We start from the raw sequence: 20,419 nt of genomic DNA on the forward strand, positions 1-20,419 counted from the left end.
AAAAAAGTGGAAAAGATGAAGAAAAACTCAAACAAAATGCAGCTGGTGGAGGCCCGCCCTTTTGCCAATAAATTTTGCTATCTGGAATTTCCCCCAGGTGGCCCTGGATATGTTGGGCAAAGTTGCGGCTGTGCATGGGGACAAGCCAGGAGGCACGGAAGAGGAAACAGCGATCAAACCACTTTCACTGATGTTCTCCACAAGTGTGCACTCTGCACGTGCTTAAAAATGTGCAGTTAACCACGCAATTTTCAAACCTAAAAATCATGCAAGAAAGGCAGTTTGAGACACTTAGCAGTTCCTGGATGCTTTGAGCATCTCTGTGCAAAATTAAATAAACCTATGGCACCCTGCGCTTGCTTAAAGATGCAAAAAGCTTGTAACACAGCTTGTTGGCGCCAAGGTGACACTGGACTCAAAATCCTTGCAAACTGAAGGCCGAGACGATCCATCTCATGTTAGGCCCTTCCTCTTCTCCTAGTGCCTTTCATCTTTCCTAGCATTGTTTTTTCAAGTGACTCATCTTGCCATGATGTGACCAAAAGACGACAGCCTCAGGTTAGTCATTTTAGCTTATATTGAGAATTCTGGCGTGATCGGAGTCCAGTGGCACCTTAGAGACCAAAAAGACCAAGCATCTTGTTGGTCTCTAAGATGTCACCAGATCCAAAATCATTGCCCAGGTTTTGCAAACTGAAGGCTGTGGCTCCAATCCATTTCATTTGGAGTCTCTCTCGTCCTCTTTTTCTACTGCCTTCTACGTTTCCTACCTCTACTGCCTTTTCCGGTGACTTGCGTTTTCTCATGATGCTACCAAAATACCATAGCCTCAGTTTTGCCATTTTAGCTTCTAAGGAGAATTCAGGCTTGCTTGGATCTGAGACATTAGGGATAACTTTTTACAAAAGTGTTGCATGACACTCTGCGCATGCCCAGGAACAGCTGCCTCTATGAACAAATGGCCTCCAAAATGTCTTACCATTAACAGCCTTGCTCAGATCTTGCAAACTTAAGTCCATGCCTTCCTTTAGTGAGTCAAGCCATCTCATGTTCGAGCTTTCTCTTTTCCTACTGCCTTCAACTATTCCTAGCATTATTGACTTTTCTAGTGACTCGTCTTCTCATGTTGTGACCAAAGTACCATAACCTCAGTTTCACCGGTTTTGTTTCTAAGGATTGGGTCCCAGATCTTAAGTATAACTTTTTGCAAAAACTTGTTGCGTGGCACTCTGCACATGCCCAGGAACAGCTGCCTCTATGAATGAATAGCCTCCAAAATGTCTTACCATCAACAGCCTTGCTCAGATCTTGCAAACTGGAGGCTATGTCTTCCTTTACTGAGTCAAGCCGTCTCGTTTTAGGTCTTTTCCTACTGCCTTCCACTGTTCCTAGCCTTATTGGCTTTTGTCTTCTCACGATGCGAGCAAAGCAGAGTTTTGTCATTTTAGCTTCCACGGAGAATTCAGGCTTGCTCGGAGCCGAGGAGAACCTTGCGCAAAGACAGCTGTGGCACGGCACTCTGCACATGCCCAGGAACGAGGCCGGGAAGAGCTGGAGACGCTTCCCAAAGAACGCGCTGCAGCCGGGCCGGGCAGCCTCCGAGCAGGAAGCTGCAAAGCGAAAGGCGGCCCTCCTCCCTCCTCCTCCTCCTCCTCCTCCTCGGGTCGCCCCGCCCCGCTGGGAAACTCCGGGCTCGCCAACAGCGCCGGGCATTTCCGCCTGGCTCCCGAACGGAAGGTGGCCGGGGACGGGGGGCCGCGGCGAGGCTGGGCCGGGGGTGGCCATGGCTGCGAGGACGCGGCGCGCTCCGGAGCGGGGGTAGGCGAGCGCCCCGGCGGGGTCTGCGTTTGCTGGGGGTGGAGGATCGGCTGGGGGAGGGTGTGGGTGGGTCTCCCCCGCGGAGGGAGGGATCACGCCCTTTGGGGCAGGGTTTCCGAAGGAGAGCAAATCCACAGCCGGGGGAGTCGGCCCGCTTGCCTTTGGAAAGCCGTTAGAGCGCAGAAAGAGCTTTTGGGGGGGGGGGGGTGTCCGACGATGGTTATTTGTGCGAGCTTTATTAGCGCTCAGCAAGGCTGGGGTTGCCAACTGGTTGGGAAATTCCTGGAGATCGGGGGGGGTGGAGCCTAAGGTGGGCGGGGTTTGGGAAGGAGAGGGGGCTCAGTGGTGTGGAATGCCATAGAGACCACCCTCTAAAGTAGCCATTTTCTCCAGGGGATCTGATCTCTGTCGTCTTGGGATCACTGGGAATTCTGGGAGATCTCCCGGCATTACCTGGAGGTTGGCAGCCCGACTCAGAGCTGCATGGCTTCCCATAGTGGCCAGATCCTGTGCCCTCCGTCCATGCCACCCTCTTTCCCCTTCCCCGGTCAATCTCTGTTACCTGGAGATCACTTGGAATTCCAGATCTCCAGGCACTACCAGAAGGTTGGCAGCCCTAGATGCCAACCAGACCCAGAGCTGCATGGCTTGCCATAGTGGCCAGATCCTGTGCCCTCCATCCTTGCCACCCTCTTTCCCCTTCCCCTGTCTATATCTGTCATCTGGTGATCTCCAGGCACTACCTGGAGGTTGGCTACCCGAGGTGCTAGCCAGACCCACAACTGCATGGCTTCCCATAGTGGCCAGATCCTGTGCCCTCCGTCCATGCCACCCTCTTTCCCCTTCTCTGACATCTGGAGATCACTTGGAATTCTGGGAAATCTCCAGGCACTACCTGGAGGTTAGCAACCATAGCTGCCAGCCAGAGTCCGAGCTGCATGACTTCCAGTAGTGGAAGTCATTCAGCTTGCACTGCCCTCTTGCCCCTTCCCCTGCCAATCTCTGGAGCCCTGTTTGTAAGAACAGTGTGCATCTCTTGTGTTGCAGAGGTGCCGTTCCCTTCCTGCATCTTGCAGTGAGGAGCTGGGAGGCGAGGCAGGGGAGTGGAGCCTTTGCTTTGTTGTGCAGAATGGTCCCAGTTCAATCCCAGGCTCTCCAGTTAAATGATGTGAAAGTTCTTTCCCTGAAACTTCACTGAGCCGCTGCCTGTCAGAGTAGACGAGACTGGTCCGGACAGGGGCAGACTCAGTAGGAGGCCACTTCCTGCATTGCATCAACTAGTCCTAGAGAGAATGAAGACTAGCTGGAGCAAACGCAGGGTCCGCCTAGTCCAAGAGTGGACAAGCCAAGACCTCCAAGAGTGGACAAGCCAAGACCTCCAAGAGTGGACAAGCCAAGACCTCCAAGAGTGGACAAGCCAAGACCTCCTGGTGTCCAGCAGTCCCCCTGCACCGGCCCTCCTACAGGGAGAGGCAGCGACCTGTTAATTTGTAATAAACCAATATTTCATATAATCAAAAATCCCTGGCCTCCCTTTCCAGATAAAAATAGTTAAGGTAGGGAACAAAAAATAAAGTGCAATAATGACAAAAACCGAACGGTGGTGATAAGTGGGACGGGGGTGGTGGGGGTGGGTGGGAGGAACACCCTGTGCAGCAACCAAATTAAAACAGCCACAAAATAACTCTCTTAGGCAGGTGTCCACAGCTTGTCTCATCCAGCTGTGGGATGCCTTCTGCTCCTTGGAGCGAAGGGGTTTGTTTTAAATTCTCATTGAAGTGTAACCTGCCCTTTTTCCAGAGCCCACTGTGGGCCGAAATTAAATTAGGAAAAGAAAAACAGAGCTCACAAGCTGGAACAAGAACGTTAAGATGAACCTTGCTGGATTTGCCTGGCTATCCCAGCATCCTGTTTTCAACAGTGGCCAACCAGCTACCTCCCAGAAGCCTACAAGCAAGGCAATTGCCCTGTCTCTCCGTTTTGCTTTCAGAATCAGAGATTCAGAGATAGACTGTCTCTGGACCTAGAGGTTCCATTTAGCCCCTGTTGCTAATCTTAATCCACAGGTGGTAAATCATCGCAGTGTTAATTTAATAATTTAATTTTTATTTGACTTTTACTTGCCCTCCCCGCAAGCAGGTTCAGGGCTGGTCACAACAATATAACAGTAAATCCATTTAAAATACAATATATAGAAATAAAAACGGTCACATTAGCAAGTAAAAACCAGGTTACCCAAGATGGCTATCGGTGTCCACAATACATCCAATCACTCCAGATGTTATGAGGCCGGGCAGGTGGATGAAATATGATGTTAATAACAGGTGTTAATAAAAAACCACCTAGGAATTCACTGATTTTCCAAGGTACTTAATTATGGTTCGTTCGACTCACAGGATTTTGAGATCCTTCTTATCTCTTATTATTTGGCTCACGGGTTATGGTGATGCAATTGTGTGTTTACAGTTTGAGTCTCTTTTTTGCTCTTTGGTGTAGTGCTTGTTAATCAATAGCTTATACTCCTGTTTAGTGAATGTTTCATTATTTAGGATCTATATGGAACGTTAATTTAAAAACATTTTAAAAGCTTCTAGGAATTTACGGTCCTGCCTGTTGGTAACTGTTTCACCTCTTTAATGGAATCCTTACATAGTGTGTCTGTGGAAAGATCGAATATACACAACTCTACCCATATCTCAGTGCTGGTTTTCCCTTTCCTGTTTTTTCTGGCCACGCCCCCCCCAACCAGTACTTTATGGTTTCCCTCACCTTCTCTTTCTTTTCCCACTCCTGGTACAGATGATTGTAGAAGCAGAGAGAGCGTATCTCAATGCCTAGTGGTTAGAGTGCGGGAATAGGTTTGAGTGGCGATGCTTATACGGATAAAATGGAAGAGGGGAGAATGATGTTGGAAGCCATTTTGGGTCCCTGTCAGGGCAAAAGCAGGGTACAAATATATAAATGTTATTAATAATAAAGTGAAGGCTCAGCAGAGATCCTTTTTTTGCGTTTTTCAACAAATGGTTTCCTCCCCTGCAGCTTATTTGCCACATAAAGGCCCCCGTTGTCGCAGAAACCAAGAGTGACGCCACAACCTGCGACTGTGCTTTCCCGCCATGCCGAGCAGTGGCAGGACCCTGGATGAATTTGCTGTGCCTGAGGAGGCACAGGAGATGATGACGGTGCATCGTCCCCGGATCGAGCAGCTCTTCAGGGTGGAGTTGAACGTCCTGGGGGTGCTAGAGTTGGCACAGAGTCCCAACGGGCAACCCCAGGGGGCACGGAAGATTTGGCTACAACTGCAAGGATGCAGGGAGAATCTGCAGAGGGCAAAGGTAAGGGCTGGGACAGGGCTGGGCAGGGAAGGAATGGCCCTTTGGCTGAGCTGTGAAGATCCTGGATTATGGGTTGGATCCAGACAGCCTTTTCACTCAGTCCTGCCCAGTGCTGCTAACTACAGCCTCCATCTCACATGGCTTTCGGATCATGATCTCGTGCAAACCCTTTTTTGGAGATTCGAGGAGATTCCCCCCCCCTTTGTTTTTCACCAGCAGAAAAGCCGGTTGGATCCAACCCAATAATTTCATCCCGAATAAATTTGGTCCCAATATTTGGTCTCTGCCTCGCAGTTGCTAAAGCGAGCATCTCATCCTCCTGAAACTGCATCAGCGATCTGCACTCATTTGCTGTGCCGAGGCCGATTTCTGTTGAAAGGCTGCTGTCCCCGTGTCCAGGTCTTCCCCGTAATGGTCAGCTGCATTCACCGGGCACTCCAGTGGCCATCAGTTACTCCCCTTCCAGTGATTTGGAAAGGATAAATTTGAAGTGGTTCATGTTTATCCTTACGTGTGGAGAACCACTCTTCTAGACAGATTAGTGCCCCACCTAGAGCGGTGAGAAAGTTAGTGCTGTTATTATCCCCGCAATACAGCTAAGGAGCTGGGGCTGAGAGAAGTGGCTTACGCAGGGCCACCTGCCGAGCTCATGGCAGTAGTGGGATTCGAACCAGCAGAGTGCTGATTCACAGCCGAACCACTTAACCACTGTGCTACAGCAGAGCGTGCTTTGTGTGTTCATTTTGCTTGCGGCTTATTAGTTCTCTTTAGCTACAAGAGACTTAACAGCTACAAGTTGCCTTACATTGTTTCGCTTACTCTATCATGAGTTTTTCCCTTTTTTAAAAGGAATACATCAAAGGTCTTTGCGCTCCAGAACTGGATGAGGAGGTTCGGTACCCCAAGGACATGGAGTGCATCTTTCTAGGAGCCCATGGGTTGTTCCTGGACTGCCTCACCCAAGGGACATCTGCAGACCTCACCCTGCTCCGCCCTGGCTCCCTTTTAGTCTCCGGCTTGGCTGAAGCCTTTGTCATGGCCCAGAGTCGAATCCAGGACTTTGTGGAAAAATACAAGAAGAACCCCAAGCTGCAAGAGGAACGGGAGGCCCAAGTGAAGAGAGCCTTCCAGGAACTGGTGGAGACCTACGATGATAAATATGCTATGGACCTCTTGATCCTGCCAACTGCACTGAAGGAGGAGCTGCTCAGCTTGGTGAAGGAGTTTCGGGAAGAAGGGGGAGAGCAGAAGCAAAGGAATGGGTGTTGGTCACCACCGGGTTTTAGGCAAGACCGTTTGCCAGAATGGGAAACAGGAGGTGTGAGTGGTGGTGGACCTCAGTCTCTAAGTAGGCCTCAAAATATCTCTGGTGAGTCTATGGGGCTCAGCAGAGTTCGAGGGCAAAGTCAGTTTGGAAACTCTGGCTCTGTCTTCTGTGCAGGCTTTGCTAGGCCTCAGCAGTCTCCTCACAAGCCTCTGGGTTCTCCCCAACTACCATACTCAACTAGGCCTGGAAGTTTTAGGACTGACTTACCTTCCATGGTTGGTAGGCCACAAGAGCAGACTATGCCTCAGTTGTCAAGGGTTGACTCTCCCAAAGGGGGTGCTGAGGCTAGGCCCCAAGACGTTTTGGCTGGCCTGCAAAGCGTTCAAGGCTGGTCCAATGAGACAACCACCCCCAGTCCAACACTTCCCAAGAGTTCCTCCCAACCCATTGTAGTTGCTCTTCCTCAGTCTCAGATTTTTCCTGGTTACTCAGGACTAACAATGTCTTTGGAGGATCATGTGGTGGAAACAAAGCAGACTTTTCACGCAAGGGAATCCAGCCCTGTTAGCTTGCCTGAGGAAAGCAGCGAGGAGGAGTTGTCGTCATCGTTGTCGGACACGTTGCTGTCATCGGGGATGGAGAAGGAGTTCAAAATGAGACTCAACTTCTTTAAAACCATGGGCTATGAAGAGCAGGTGGTCAAAAAGGTGCTCCTGGAGGGTGGGGTCCGGGAGACCCCTTCCACTATTCTGGACAGAGTCCAAATGGAGGAGGCGGGCTTGTCCCAGAAAGATGACATTGTCCTCCCTCAAAAGGAGCCTGGGGGAACAGAGAACTCTCCCCCTCCATTGGAAAAAGTTGAGGATAAAGACGAATATCTCCTGGAAGTCATCAAAGCCGCGGTGGCCAACTGTGGTCATTCGCCCAGCAAGATTCCCACAGGGATACAGACAGGTGCCCCACTGGCTGGCCTGCTGAGGCAACTCAATGAGAAGGGGGAAAGTCAAGAGGAGGCTGAGGGTGCCGTTGGGGTATCTGACCCAAAGCTGGAACGTGGAGGTGTCCGAAGGGCAGCCATGATGGCTCATAGAGAATCTTCGCCACACAGACACCATCAGGAGACAGGGAAGACGCATGTATCCCTTTTCTGTGAGGGTGTCTACGTCCCGCCTGTTGATGCAGGTGTTCCTGCTTTGTCGCTGGACAGGCCCACCAACGCTAACTCCCTTTTCTCCACATGGGATTCTGAGGAGAGCCAGTCAGCAGAAAGCTCCAGTCTAGGACCCCCCAACCATAGTTCTGTTTCCACGGTGACCGGGGCCCAGCGCTTCGAAGAGGCGCTCAAGACTCACTTCAACCTCCAATTGGCCAACACACCAGGGAAGAAGAATCTACGAAGGGTCATTATCGATGGCAGCAATGTAGCCATGATGTGAGTACGGTTTTGTGGGGAGGGGAGACACAGAGGTTGGGAGAGCCTCTTCCATTTGGCATGGTCTTGAGGATGTGGAGTGAGGGATGTGGAAAGGTATAGTGTAGTTGGATCTCAGAAGTTAAGCGGAGTGGGCACGTGGGGACCCCCGAGGAAGACTCTGCAGAGGAGGGCAATGGCCAACCTCCTCTGCTTCTTACTTGCCTTGAAAGCCCCTTGTTGGGGGTCACCGTAATTCTTTTGCAGCGTGATGGCATATAAATACATACATACATATCGAAATGTGGTAGAAAGTGCCGTCAAGTCATAGATGAGTTGTGGTGACCCCCTGCTGGGGTTTTCAAGGCAAAGGGCTGTCAGAGGGGGTTTGCCATTGCCTGCCTCCGCAACCTTGGTTTCCCCTGAGGTCTCCCATCCAGTTGCTAACAAAGGCCGACCTGCTTAGCTTCCAAGATCTGGTGAGATTGGGCTTGCCTGGGCTATCCACTTACCTCTATATAACTTTATTATGAAGCTGTGGCTTGCCAGCTGTTCTTGGCGGACATCACTGATGTTCAGCCCTGACTTTGGGTGTGATTCCTGAGTTTCTGAGGGCAGTCTGCCGGCAGTGGCCGATGTTCTGCATGAACCGATTGGACCTTTGAGCTCTCCTAGGATGCTTTGTACAGACTCGCCACATCAGATAGATAGGGTTCCTCAGCAAACAGATGAAAGTCTGAACAGGACTGAGGAAGACGCGTCCGGCAAACTGAAAAAAATTCCCTCACGCTTCCTCTGGCCTTGGCAGATTGTTTTCAGAGCGAGGATGAAGTTCAGAGCCACAGTCTCTGGACAGGAGGGAAAACCTACTTAGGGATGAAGTGTGTCATGATATAAAATAACTATAAACAAGGCCTGGGTCTGCCGTGGTGTTTGCTTCCTCCAGGGCTAGATGAATGGATTTCGTTGATCTGTTGTGCAAACAGAAGTGCTAGCTCAGGAGGAAGCAAGTTCCACCACAACACTGCCTAGTGGCACAGAATTGTCCGTAGATTCAGCCTCGTACCAGGGTTTTGCTCTTTCACATAGTGTTATGATGGTGCAACCCCCCCCCCCCCCCGGTGCACCCAAAGGCCTCTTTGCTGTAAAAGTTCTGACTGTAGACCTGTAAATGAGTACGGAGGGAGGGAACACAGATCCAGGGCAAATGTGGCATTGGCTTCTTGCAGATCGGGAGCAAGACTTGGCGATTTGCTCTGTAACTCTCTTCTTCCCTCCCTGGGATGATCCACTTTTCCCTTCTCACCATTAACTATGCTTTAATTTTAGGCGTGCATCAGTGCTAACCATGGTTGATGCTAAACCAGGGTTGATGATCACCAAATTCCCTAATAATAACTACGATTTGGACCTCCACATTACAGTTTCAAATTATGCAAGGAACCGTAGCTTGCATTAATCATGGCTAGTATAGCTTGCATTAACTATTAAACCATGGTTACTTCTAACAAGGGAAAGGAGGGGATTTGTTTTGGAGAGAAAAGGGAGTGTGCATTTTGAGCTCGGTTCTCAGTCTGCATGTACGTGCTGTCAAGTCGCACCAGACTTACAGCGACCCCAGTAATGGGATTTCTAGGCAAGTGAAGAGCAGAAGTAGTTTGCCATTGCCTTCTTCTGCAGAGTCCTTGGTGGTCCCCCATCCACGTTACAACCCTGCTTAGATTCTGAGGTCTGTTGAGACTGGGCTTTTCCTCTACTTAGTCTACAAGCCATATATTTTATCATTATAACTATTATAACCATGGTTAGCCGGGACCCACAATTATGTCTTAGGTAGCCTTAAGTTTTGAAAGCAGTACAGGGAGAGGTCTAGCTTATTCCATAACTTCTAACTGGAGGCTGCTCTTTACATCTAGTTAACCAGTTAAGAACTTAATTGTTATGTAATATTTTTTGGTGTGCAATTTCCTTATAGGAATTCTGCTAGAAGGCTGTTGAAGAAGGGTTCTTCTATAACTGCGTGAGATCAGTACTGTAAATCAGACAAAATAGAAAAGAGTCCAGTAGCACCTTTAAGACTAATCAACTTTACTGTAGCATAAGCTTTCGAGAACCACAGTTCTCTTCGTCAGAGGCATGTGCATCTGACGAAGAGAGCTGTGGCTCTCAAAAGCTTATGCTACAATAAAGTTGGTTAGTCTTAAAGGTGCTACTGGACTCTTTTCTATTTTGCCACTACAGACTAACACGGCTAACTCCTCTGGATCTGTAAATCAGACAATCGCTCTGTCTCGTCCTTCCTGATGCGTTGCCAGTTCTACCTGCTACTGTCACCACTTGGGGCGACCTGTGAAATTTTTCGGTGATCTTTAATTTGAATGGACGTGATCGTTGCATATCTGAGTACCACTTTCTGTCCTTGTAGGCACGGTCTGAACCAGTTCTTCTCATGCCGAGGCATTGCCCTGGCTGTACAGTATTTCTGGGACCGGGGTCACCGGGAAGTGACTGTTTTTGTTCCTGCATACCGGATGGAACCAGATTCCAGTGTGAGAGGTAAGCAATAAGCTGGTACTTGATTAAAGAAATCTCAGTGGGTTAATCTCACAATATTTAATTTAGTAGATCTGCATTGATTTGCATATGATAAAAAACCCTTTTTAGATGATTTCCAGATGTATTCAGCAGGCATCATTTTAGAAGGGGCATTCCCCTTCTAAATCACGTCTAAAAATTCTGCTGCCTGGTTAGTAGAGGCACTTGTTTAATGGATCAAAGATGATTAATTGCCGTAAAAAGGCAATGTTGTGTAGTGGTTAGAATGTTGGACTGGGATGTGGGAGATCCAGGTTCGAATCTCCACTCTGCCGTGGAAGCTTGCTAGGTGGCCTTGGGCCAGTCGCTCATTCTCAGCCTAACCTACCTCACAGGGTTGCTGTGGGGATAAATGGAGGAGAGGAGAATTTTGTAAGTTACTTTGGCTCCCCACTGGGGAGAAATTATTATTATTTATTTATAGTCTGAAAATATGGAGCATAAATGAAATAAATAAAAATGAAAATAAATTAAAAAAAGGATTGTCGAAGGCTTTCACGGCCGGAGAACGATGGTTGTTGGGGGTTTTCCGGGCTGTATTGCCGTGGTCTTGGCAATGCCAAGACCACGGCAATACAGCCCGGAAAACCCCCAACAACCATAAAAAAAGGATTATTTATTACAAAAGTAGGAGTGGATCCAGCCTGCTTTTTCATTCAATCTTGTCCAATTCCCTTCCTTAGTACATCTGATACACTTTTTGTCAATGCAGGCTCCATAACTCCCAGCATAGTCTTTTGAGGTCATCAAACTGGTTCGATCTAAACCCTAGTCAGAAATTGCCAGTCTAAAAATATGATGTTGATTCCGACTCTGCTTTTTCCAACCCCTTCCCAAATCACAGAGCAGCACTTCTTGTTCGAGTTGCGTGATCTGAGCATCCTCTCCGTCACGCCATCCCGCAAAGTTGATGGGAAGAACATCATGCCGTATGACGACAGGTAAGCCACGGATCATTGAAAGCATGATATTTCCCATGTCACAGCGGCTGCACAGATAGGCTTTTCTCAGCAAAATCTCTCTTTCGCCATTGGCTCCGTTGCTATGATGTCACAGAATGTTTAGTAAAATTTAAAATGTCGACGCTCAGATAACCCATGTAGGTGAAGTGAAAGATTGGTTTAGCCCAAAGAAATACCTTAATAGGAGAACTAGAAATTAGGGGTGGTGGATGACTGGTTGAAGGGAAGGCCCACCCTCTTCCTCTTAATTCTGAGCGCTGATCACAAACACTTCATCAATCTGGCAAATGGGAAGTGTCCCCTTTTTATTTTGTGAGACAAAAAGCTCTTCCTTCCCCAAAGGCCTGGGCTTTCCAATCTCCGGGTTCATTCTCAGGTGTACCCACGCCCCACGCCCAAGTTACGAATTCCAGACTCAGCTTAAATAAAATTTTAGTTTATTAGTTTGAGGCGTGTTTGCAAAAAGCATTAAAACGTTCTTACACAAGCAATAGACATAAAACAAGAAAACAGAATCACAGAGTTGGAAGGGGCCATACAAACCTTCTAGTCCAACCCCCTGCCCAATGCAGGATGAGCCTAAAGCATCCCCGACAAGTATTCATCCAGCCTCTTCTTGAAAACTGCCAGTGAGGGGGAGCTCACCACCTCCCTAGGCAGCGGATTCCACTTTTGAACTACTCTGACCGTGAAAAAGTTTTTCCTAATATCCAGCCGGTACCTTTCATGTAATTTAAGCCCGTTGCTTCGGGTCCTACCCTCTGCTGCCAACTGGAACAGCTCCCTGCCCTCCTCCAAATGACAGCCTTTCAGATATTTAAAGAGAGCAATCATGTCCCCCCTCAACCTCACTGCTGCTACATAAAAAACTGCCTCACTAAAAACTAGAGAGTTTGCTACCTAAACGTCTCTGATTGGATTCGTTTGTTGCTTGTCTCACCCGTCCATTCGAATGTGAGCCCTCTGCCATGCTGTGCTGGGGCATGTTGAGGTGGTGAAGAGCGTAGAGTTCTCAGCTTCTCTCCAGCATACTCGCAGGATGGTAATGGAGACGAGAATAATGTTAGTGAAGGAACTGGGTGAGCTGAGAAGCCGTCTTATCTAGGACTTAGAGCATCACCCGGCAACACAAGAGCCAATCAGGGCAAAGCTGTTAATTAGCATTTCGGCTGTGGGAAAAATCTAGGGAGTGCAGATAGAGCCTGGCTGAGAACAGCCTCCCAAGGTCAGATCGCCGGGGAACTCGGAGACTGCTCCACAAGTGTTGCACATCAGCCGAGCCAGCCCATATCTGAGCTAGGCCAGAATCCCAACAACACTTAAAATTCTGATCGAGTTTGGCCATCTAAGAAAAACCCTGCCTTTGCCTGGCAGATTCCTTACACTGGTGTTGTAGAGAGCTTGGAGATGCAAGGACGTTTAGCTTCTCTGACAAAGTACTGATACCAAAGTACTGGTACCAAATACTTCTAGTATGCATTGGATGGACTGCATAGGTTCCACTAAAGGTGGTTCCTTCCTCCAGCCCAAGGCACTTCCCCAGATCTCTTTTGGAGGTTTCTGAGTCAGTGGAAAGTGTTACCCTTAACTTAACAATTCCAAAGATCTGTGAGTTGGAACAAGCATCAATGCAGTAAAATATTCCAGTGGTTTTCTTTCTTTTACATTTACTTTGCACTTGCTGAGCATGCCTGGGCAGAAGCATATCAGACTTTTATTTTATTTTAGCTAAATCTGGAGTGTCCCTGGGGTTTCCCCCAGGCTGGGCTTTCCAGGTTGCCAGGCGCTGCTGTCATACTTTGATGAGGTGTTCGTGAGCAAATGGGCTTGGCCCAGAAGCCGGAAGTTGCTTTCTTGGCAGGCGGGGTGTGTGTGTGTGTTTGAGGATTGAGTCATGGAGGCTGACTGAATCGACATGCGAAAGGGGAGAGTGCAAACAGAGGAACAGAAACTGATAGTGGGCCGAAAGTCAGAGTGAGAAAGAGAGAGACGTTTGCAAAATACCAAGTTTATAAGCTGGGTTTATTTTTAAAGAGCAAGGGTGGCAGATGAAACCACTGCTGGTTTGGGGAACTATGCTGTGGGATTCCTTGGCCAGAAATTCCTCAATGACAGGTTGAGGGGGTGGGCTGAAATTGTCTTGAAAGAGAGCTTGCCCACCAGAGTTTATGGAAAAATATATGCAGCCCCATCACAGGCTCCTGAAGTGATTGCTGGCCTGCCCCGTAAACATGCTGCTGTGGGACAATCTCGACTAAGTTGTGGGGAATCGTTTCAGTTCAGATGGGGCAACGGTGGAGGCCCAGCAGCCTCAGCTGGCCCCCAGTGTAAGCTGAGTGGCCATCTTGAAGTACATCCCAGAATCCATTGCAAGATTATCACATTCCGTGGTGGAGGAGTCAATACGGAACAGGGTTCCTCACCATACAATGCAATCCTAAGCAGAATTACTCTAGTCTAAACCCACTGAAATCAATGGTCTTATACTGGAGTAACTCTACTTAGGATTGCACTGATAGACTGTTTGAAAATCACCCAAATGGCAGGTGCACGTCTTATTGGGAGATTATACTTTCTTCTCTTTTACTGCCCCCCAACCCCAGGCTCATGCTCAAACTGGCAGAAGAGACCAACGGGATTATCGTCACCAATGACCAGTTCCGGGATCTTGCAAAAGAATCGAAGAAATGGATCAGGATCATCAAGGAGAGGTGAAAGGGGGCGGGAGAGGCATTCGCAATCATTTAGGCGGTTCTTGGCTTTGCAACCTCAATTGGGTTGGTATCAGATGGGATTTTGGGTCCCCTTAGATGCTCAGCTTGGAGGATTGATTGGATCAAGGAGACAGAAGAATTGCAAATTAAGTTTCTAGGCTGTAGCAGGGTGATAGGCCTGTTTCTTGTATGTCCAGGGTAATGCCGATTGTCACTTTGGGGTCAGGAATGAATTTTTCTCAAGACCAGATTAGCTGGGGATCCTAGAGGTTTTTTGCCTTCCTGTGGTCAGTGGGGGAGTGGGAGCTGTGAATCTCCTGCGTTGTGCAGGAGGTTGGACTAGATGACCCTTAAGGGTCCTTCCAGCTTTATGTTTCTTTGTTCAAAGAAAGACACCTGGGACGTTTCTGTTAAGAGCAGACAACTTCAGAATGCAAGTGGATGTGGAGGGTGTACTACACAGTTGAATAATCCGCACATGTAACCCTGCTCCCCACACACACTCGCTGTCTGTCGAAAGCCGGAACAGAGAGTGCTTTAATCATGCAAATTTTCTTCTGTCGTAAGAGCTGAGAATCCAGCCCTCATTTACTGTTCTTGTTTGAGTCGTGGGGCAGTGATGGAGATAGGAGACATTCTATCCACTATCTCTGCAGTGCAGGCCCTATTGACCTTGGCTGCCAGGCAAATCTTGATGCAGAGGAGATGTACTTTCCCTGTATCTATTAAGTTACAGTGTTGAGGGAAGGGCCAGTGGCTGAGCCTCGTCTTGGCATGCAGAGGGTCTGTCATGCCTCAGGTGGGGTGAGCCACCTTACGCTGCCCCCACTCTGGGATTTAGGGTCCCTTGGGAAGGCCCAGAGTCCCCTCCCAACCCTTCTGACCTCCGTACCTTGGCCAATAAACAGGCGTGAGGACCCAGCACAGGAACAACAAACGAAAGGATTCTCCGGCCGTGAAAGCCTTCGACAATACAAACAAAAGGGTTTATTTACAAGGAGGTCAGTTAATATCAAACAAACAAGCAAACAGGAAGCAAGGTGCATTAGCAACAACAGATGGGTGAAAGCAAAATAAACAAAAGGCCCTAGCGGGACTGAACTCCCTGTCCCTCTGTCTGCCAGGCCTGCCTTCTCACCCTACCTGGATGAGGGCCTCTCTCCCTAGCAGAAACCTCCTCTGGCCTGCTCCCTGGGAGAAAGAAGAGAGGCTTTTTTTCTTCCCAGGCTTATATAGCGTTAGCCCCCTGTGTTCTGATGGGCCAAAAAGGGCACCAAAACGGCCCAGGGGCTCCTGGGAATTGTAGGCAGGCCTACTCCCACTGCTAACAGGCTTTTGAGGCCTTGCTAGGCCTTCCTGGCACAGCCAGATCATGACAGGGTCCCAGGTTCAATCCCCGGCATCTCCAGTTAAAAGAATCAAGTAGTACGTGATGTGAAAGACCTGAGACCTTGGAGAGCAGCTGCCAGTCTGAGTAGACAATACTGATCTTGATGGACCCAGGGCCTGACTCAGTATAAGGCAGATTCATGTCAGCCAAATGGCAGCTTTCAACTGAGACTAGGCAGAACCGATTGGCTGCATAGGGACTGGTACATGGCTGAATGCTTCCATCTCCAAACACAGCCCACCAGCCATGTATAAAGGCTCTCTGGGTTTTGGCAACCCTCTTTCACTTCCCACCTGGGACAAAGTTGACAAAGAGTCGGCCAGCTACAATAAATGGATTGCATTCAGCTGGTTGGGTTACCCCCAGGGCAGTGTTCAGCCAAAGGATTTCTGTAGTTAGATTGACACTTCCTCGGGAGGTGGTGGGCTCTCCTTCTTTGGAGGTTTTTAAGCAGAGGCTAGACGGCCATCTGACAGCAATGCCGATTCTGTGAACCTGGGCAGATCATGAGGGGGAGGGCAGGAAGGGTTGCACCAGTGCTTAGTTCTCCTGGCTCCTTTTTACATGCCCAGGGCAATGCCGATTGCCACCTTGGTTCAGGTAGCAATTTCCCCCAGGCCAGTTTGGCTAGAGATCCTGATGGTGTTTTGCCGTCTTCTGGGCATAGAGCAGGGGTCAGTGTGTGTGTGGGGAGAGGGGGGAGGAGGTAGTTGTAAATTTCCTGCATTGTGCTGGGGGTTAGACTAGATGACTCTGGATGTCCCTTCCAACTCTATGATTCCTGTTTCTGACTGACCGCTGCTCTGTGTAAGAAACCCTATTTACAAAGCTATCTTTGGCATCCAGGTGTTAAAAGAATAAGAATGGTTACAAGACTGAGAGAATGTAACCTTCTTGGTATTTTTTTTCCCTGCCAGGGTGCTACAGTACACTTTTGTGGAGAACATTTTCATGGTGCCCGATGACCCGTTGGGACGAGGCGGACCTACGTTAATGGAATTTCTGAAGAAAACCCCCAGGTATCCATCCACACTGGGAACAAACTGTCTTCTTGCGTAGGGAAGGGGTCATTTTTGAACAGTAAAGGAAGCAGGTGATCACAAGTGGGTGGAGCCATCTATCCCTAAAAAAAAAAATCCTGAAAAAAAGGTCGTTGGAAATCCCGCATTCGGAATTTGCAGCTGTTGGTCATGTGGAGATACTGCTCCATCTTGTGGCCAGCATAGAGAAGTGCCTGGATTTGAGCCTTGGGGTTGGTTCAACGCTGAAGTGAACTTGGGATATTCAGGTAAATTTTAACTAATTTATATTTCCTTGTAAAAAAAATTACATCTGTCTTGCACGTAACTCTTCAGATGATACTAGCCTGTTTGCTCACAAATAGCACTTCTTAAATTGGGAGGTGTTTGTGTAAAAAGGACCCTCGTTGAGTTTATCAAAGCTTTCCTGTGTAATCATGTGGAAACAATTTTACTTACTAGAGGTGACCAGAAAAATGCCTTATTTTCAGGCCTGATTTTTAAAAAGCCAATTTAGGATACTATAATACAGCCAATTACGATTTTATTCCCTGTAGATAAACACACCATGTAGATTCTTCTGCGTTTAAAAGAGTAGTCTTTTAATGTGTATCAACAAGGCTTAAGGGTTAATTTCTCTACAAAATCCCTTTCAAAATCAAGATTGAAAAAAAAAAACAATCAGGTTTGGATTTTGAAATTTCCCCCGACGTTGTCATTTCGCAGTTTTGGTTTCGGCTACATAAACTCTCATTAATTCCTGCTGTTAACCAAATCATAAACCAAACATTGCCCATTTATTTCCTGCTGCAGGACGAAGCCGGTGAAATGTCACACCTATGCCGGCCGGGCAGCTCAGGTGCCAGTACCTGTTCACCCTGCCTCAAAGTCAGAGGTCCTCCAGCTTCGAGATAGATGGCCAGCGAGTGGCTCGGATGGGGATCGGTGGAGAAGGCATCAGGAAAACAGAGTTGAGGAGGAGGAGAGAGAGACAGTCCGGCCCGCGGTGGAGACTGAACGGCTGAGGACACAGCTTCTGGAGATCTTTGTAAACCAGCACAAGAAGATCGATTTTGTCCTCCAGCGGGATCCGTGCAGCTCTGACCTCAACAAGCTTTCCGAGGCGATTCTGAGCCTCGGTTTCTGAGCCACCGAACTGGTTTTAATCCTCCTCCAAAGGGGATGCATTAATAGAACTCCTTCCTGTATGGACTTGAACCTCAGCTCTTTGGTGCCAAGAAGCTCTCCGTCTACCAACCTGAGAAAAGACAACAGGAGAAACTCTCCAGCGTGAAGGCAGCGCAGTGGATACTTAAATTCTCCGGTTGATCTGAATGTCCATTATCCTCCCTATCAGAATCCTGGAACCACTGATGACCAAAGACCTCCCTTCCCCCAACTAGCCAGTAGAAAAAGCTCTCGTCTTAATTCTGATGCACTAATTATTCTTAAAATGGAGTTGCTTTCTGGCATTCTTCAGCCCCAAGAGTGTTGACCTTGGAGCGGCGAGACAGGGTTAATTAAGCTACTGTGTGCCGTTTGTTCAGTAAATGGCTGGCCAAAGGTGTGAGAGAAAGCAATACCCCCTTGACAGAGTTTCCTTTACTAGGGAAAGTGACTTCCCTGTAAAGACTGTCATTTACCTTGGAATTGTTCTGTGGAGAGGGTTTCTAACAGGATTCTCAGATACCCGCCACAACCTCCCTCAGAGGTCCTGGGCTTGGAAGCCTCCACAGATTCACCAATTCTAGAACAATTACAAATAGACCAGAGAAGCATAGTTTAGCTTTTTCCATAGATCCAGCGAAAGACAATTTTAGGATGGCCTCAGCCATAATTTTCCAGATCACGGGGGAAATCTCCATGAAACGGGGAAGAAAGTACATTAGCAAGCATTTTAGATGACTCTTTGGATATCCTTTTTTAATTGAAGGCTGATCAGTCGAGGCTCTTCATTTTCCTGTTTTTAAGAACTGCCTCCACTGACATTGTTCAACATACATTCCAGCTTTTAAGATTATTTTTTATTTCTATTTTATACTGATATTTTAAAAGCCCCGGTCTCAACATTCAGAAAGCGTTTATTTTTACAATAAAGTCAAACACCAAATTATTTATTGGGGGGGGGCATTCCCCCCCTAACAATATTGAAAGAAAAAAATCAATATTCATTCTTAAGAAAAAATCTAGAATGCTCAAGAGGAAAAAATCCTTTCTTTTTCTTAATTTAAAAATGGAACTGATTTGGAGAGCTAATAATAAATCTGTTTTCTGACTGCTTTAGTCGATGGCCAAAAAGTGAAATGAAAAATGGAGGATGGTGTACCATCCGTACTGACATTTAACAATACTCTCATGCCCACATGTTGTTGTCCTGAGGTCAGAACCATGTTAGATAAAACGGAGCGGCCCCTCAGTGGAACAGGCTTCCTCGGGAGGTGGCGGGCTCTCCTCCTTTGGAGGTTTTTAAGCAGAGGCTAGATGGCCATCTGACAGCAATGCTGATTCTGTGAACCTGGGCAGATCACGAGGGGGAGGGGAGGAAGGGTTGCATCAGTGCTTAGTTCTTGTGGTCCCTTCTTACTTTCCCAGGGTAACGCCGATCGCCACTTTGGGGTCAGGTAGCAATTTTCCCCAGGCCAGTTTGGCTAGGGATCCTGGAGGTGTTTTGCCATCTTCTGGGCATGGAGCGGGGGGGGGGGGGCATGGGGGCGTGTAGTTGTGAATCCCCGGCATTGTGCAGAGGGTTGGACTAGATGACCCTGGTGACTCCTTCCAACCCTATGATTCTTTGAGGGACTGCTGCCCCACTTCTCCTTAATCCCACGATAACAGATCATGTGACCAATATCGGATTTGTTCTGTATTTAGAACAAAAGTGCAGTTTTTTATAAAAGGCATTCTAGAATTCCGCAGTGCTTAAAACTCAGTCCAGTCACATAATTTTGTGACCGTTTGGGGGGTGTATGAGTGGCTCAGCATTGGAGCATCTGCTTGGCATGCAAAAGGCCCCAGGTTCAATCCCTGGAACCTCCAGAGAAAAGGACCTCTACCCGAGACCCTGGAGAATTGCTTTCGGTCCAAATAGACAAACCTGACCATGATAAGACTTAGGGCCAAGCTACAAGTGACAAATGACACTTGAACGGCAAGTGTATTTCTCCCCCTTCACTTGCCCTCCACTCAATCCACTTGCCATTCAAGTGTCATTCGTCACTTGTAGCTTGGCCCTTACAGTGAAATCCTAAGAAGAGTTACTCCACTCTAAGCCCACTGAAATCAATGGGCTTAGACTGGAGTAACTCTGCATAGGATTTCACTGTGAAGGTCTGACTCTATAATAGAGGCAACTTTGTATGTTTGAATCTATGTGTGAACCAATGTGCAGCCAAAGGTCATTTGGCCCAAATACAGAACTCTCTGAATGCTTAAAAAGTAGCTGGCAAGGGTGCTGTGGATCAGGGAAACAGTACTGTGTACAGGGCAGCAGTTAATTCTTTCTTACTGTATTGCTTCCCCGATTAAATCCTTCCTAGCAGCCTCAAGGCCCATTAAGAGGAGGAATACAGCTAACTCTTAACTATGCAGGAGTTAGCCGTGTTAGTCTGTAGTAGCAAAACAGCAAAGAGTCCAGTAGCACTTGCCCAGTTTCTTCTTACCCTCCATGCATCTGACGAACTGTGTTTCTTGAAAGCTTATGCAACGGTAAAGTTGGTTAGTCTTAAAGGTGCTACTGAACTCTTTACTGTTTTTCTAAACTATGCATGTCTTTTTCCTACTGCGGAAAGCCCAGGTTGGGCATTCTCAACTGAGAAAACTGTCTTTCCTCTGTGACCTCACTTCCAGTTTCTTCTCTCAGCAGCCCTTGGCAGCAAATCTGAGGATCCAGTGATGGGACATTGACGTCA

At 48.0% G+C, this 20,419-nt stretch overlaps 1 protein-coding gene across 2 annotated transcripts; it reads left to right on the plus strand.

Annotated features, from left to right (window-relative positions):
• The first annotated feature begins 271 nt into the window (after positions 1 to 271).
• On the plus strand, positions 272 to 19,025 carry KHNYN (KH and NYN domain containing). 2 transcript variants are annotated; one of them, XM_054994817.1, is made up of 8 exons: positions 272 to 558; positions 4,858 to 5,153; positions 6,003 to 7,852; positions 10,257 to 10,387; positions 11,271 to 11,367; positions 13,992 to 14,099; positions 16,410 to 16,511; positions 17,325 to 19,025. In XM_054994817.1, the coding sequence occupies exons 2-8, from the start codon at positions 4,935 to 4,937 to the stop codon at positions 17,656 to 17,658; spliced, it is 2,841 nt and encodes a 946-aa protein (XP_054850792.1). In that variant the 5' UTR covers positions 272 to 558; positions 4,858 to 4,934; the 3' UTR covers positions 17,659 to 19,025. The 2 variants fall into 2 exon arrangements, with proteins under 2 accessions (XP_054850792.1, XP_054850791.1); XM_054994816.1 differs by lacking the exon at positions 272 to 558 and adding an exon at positions 1,731 to 1,818.
• Positions 19,026 to 20,419: the final 1,394 nt, after the last annotated feature.

This window comes from Eublepharis macularius, chromosome 12, assembly GCF_028583425.1.
Source record: "Eublepharis macularius isolate TG4126 chromosome 12, MPM_Emac_v1.0, whole genome shotgun sequence".
NCBI lineage: Eukaryota > Metazoa > Chordata > Lepidosauria > Squamata > Eublepharidae > Eublepharis > Eublepharis macularius.

Bases quoted from the DNA above. Each gene is read 5' to 3' on its own strand.
- KHNYN (XM_054994817.1), top strand. From the start codon at position 4,935: ATGCCGAGCAGTGGCAGGACCCTGGATGAATTTGCTGTGCCTGAGGAG. The intron at 10,388-11,270 runs GTAAGCAATAAG...CCCAAATCACAG, and splicing joins ACCAGATTCCAGTGTGAGAG to AGCAGCACTTCTTGTTCGAG. The intron at 11,368-13,991 runs GTAAGCCACGGA...CCCCAACCCCAG, and splicing joins ATCATGCCGTATGACGACAG to GCTCATGCTCAAACTGGCAG.